This window comes from Aplysia californica, unplaced genomic scaffold (assembly GCF_000002075.1).
Source record: "Aplysia californica isolate F4 #8 unplaced genomic scaffold, AplCal3.0 scaffold01274, whole genome shotgun sequence".
In the NCBI taxonomy this organism is placed as follows: domain Eukaryota; kingdom Metazoa; phylum Mollusca; class Gastropoda; order Aplysiida; family Aplysiidae; genus Aplysia; species Aplysia californica.
The window spans coordinates 95,341-96,766 of NW_004798544.1; the positions used below are offsets into that span (position 1 = coordinate 95,341).

General features: G+C 42.6%; 1 protein-coding gene across 1 annotated transcript in view; it reads right to left on the bottom strand.

Moving 5' to 3' along the window:
• Positions 1–202: 202 nt before the first annotated feature.
• The window catches only part of LOC101856857 (cytochrome P450 3A11), a 3,673-nt gene continuing 2,449 nt past the window's right edge, over positions 203–1,426 (bottom strand). Inside the window, exon 2 of the mRNA XM_005112444.2 lies at positions 203–1,046. Within this exon, the coding sequence (XP_005112501.2) occupies positions 519–1,046 (528 nt within the window). The 3' untranslated portion in view covers positions 203–518. The remainder of the gene's footprint in view (positions 1,047–1,426) is intronic.

The window sequence follows — 1,426 nt, forward strand, 5'->3', positions numbered from 1 at the left end:
CCATCATCACCATCATCATCATCATCATCATCATCATCATCATCATCATCATCATCATCATCATCATCATCATCATCATCATCATCAAGTGGCATGTTGAATGACTATTTTAAAAAAATAAATCAGTCATAGCAAAAGGACACGATCTTTTGGCTTCCCTTTCTTTGGTCAAACTGTCCATTTCAAACGTCCATTTTAAGGGTTTTTTCCTTCTTGGTTCTTGTAACTTCCTAACTAACTGTTCAACAAGAAGATCATAAATATGATTGTCATTATCATCAAGAGCCAGATCTGTGATAGACATCGATGGTCATGGTTCTACATTAATTCCTTTGTTCAGATACATATCATGTAGGCCTACTCTAAAAAAAAAAGCCATATTATCCTGATCTTTCCACGTCATCCATCTGTTTAGGTTCTCCAACTCGGTTGCTCTGAGTCTACCCTTGACTCCGTTTGCCTTCAAATTTGACTGTACTACAACAAGAACAAAAATACTCGTATCCAGCAGATATGCATCACGCGTCGTCAGATCTCAACTCAATCGCCAACTGGACCGGCTTTTCTGGTGTCGGGGCTCCAAGAGGTGTCATCTTCACCTCTTTCCCTTGGCGTGGCTCAGTGCGATCGTTCAAAACGACCTTCACACGGGGCAGCAGATGTGCAAGCGCCATTTTTAGCTCAAGAAGAGCAAGGCGCATGCCCAGACATAATCTCGGACCCTGCCCGAATGGCGTGAAAGCCAGAGGATCTCGCTTTTCTCTCGCCTCTTTGCTGAAATGCTCCGGGTTGAAAGTATTCGGGGTTTCCCAATATCGCGGGTCCCTCATTAAGTGCCAAAAAGGGAACATAACTTTTGATCCTGCCGGGATAGTTACGCCGTTGTAGGTGCGAGTTTCTCGAGCTTTTCTGTCGACGAGAGGAGCGGGTGGGAAGAGACGGAGGGTCTCGTTAATCACCTGATCCAGGTAGTCCAGTTGCTTCAATTCTTCCTGGGTCGGAGTTTTCCCTTTCACAACTCTTTTCACTTCCTGGTACGCCTTTTCCTGAAAAGCAGAGGTTGCAATGAAAGTATAATATTACATGTAACAGCAGTTGCAAAATAAATGGTGGGGAAATAAAGAAACGCTTTATCAGATGCTATCCTGCCTCTCCAGCAAAGAAAAGACACCCCCAACCCCCCCAAACCCCTAACAAGCACAAACAAACAAAAAACAAAACCAAAAACAACACAAACAAAACAAACTTCCCAAACTAAATAAAACAAACTACCCCTCCACCCCCGACAAAACAAGTATAAAAAAGAGAAACAACTACAACAACAAAACCCAACCCATTCCATCTCCTCCCCCCAAACAAAACCAACAAGCAAACAAACAAACAAACAAACAAACAAACAAACAACTAAAACAACAACAAGTAAAAC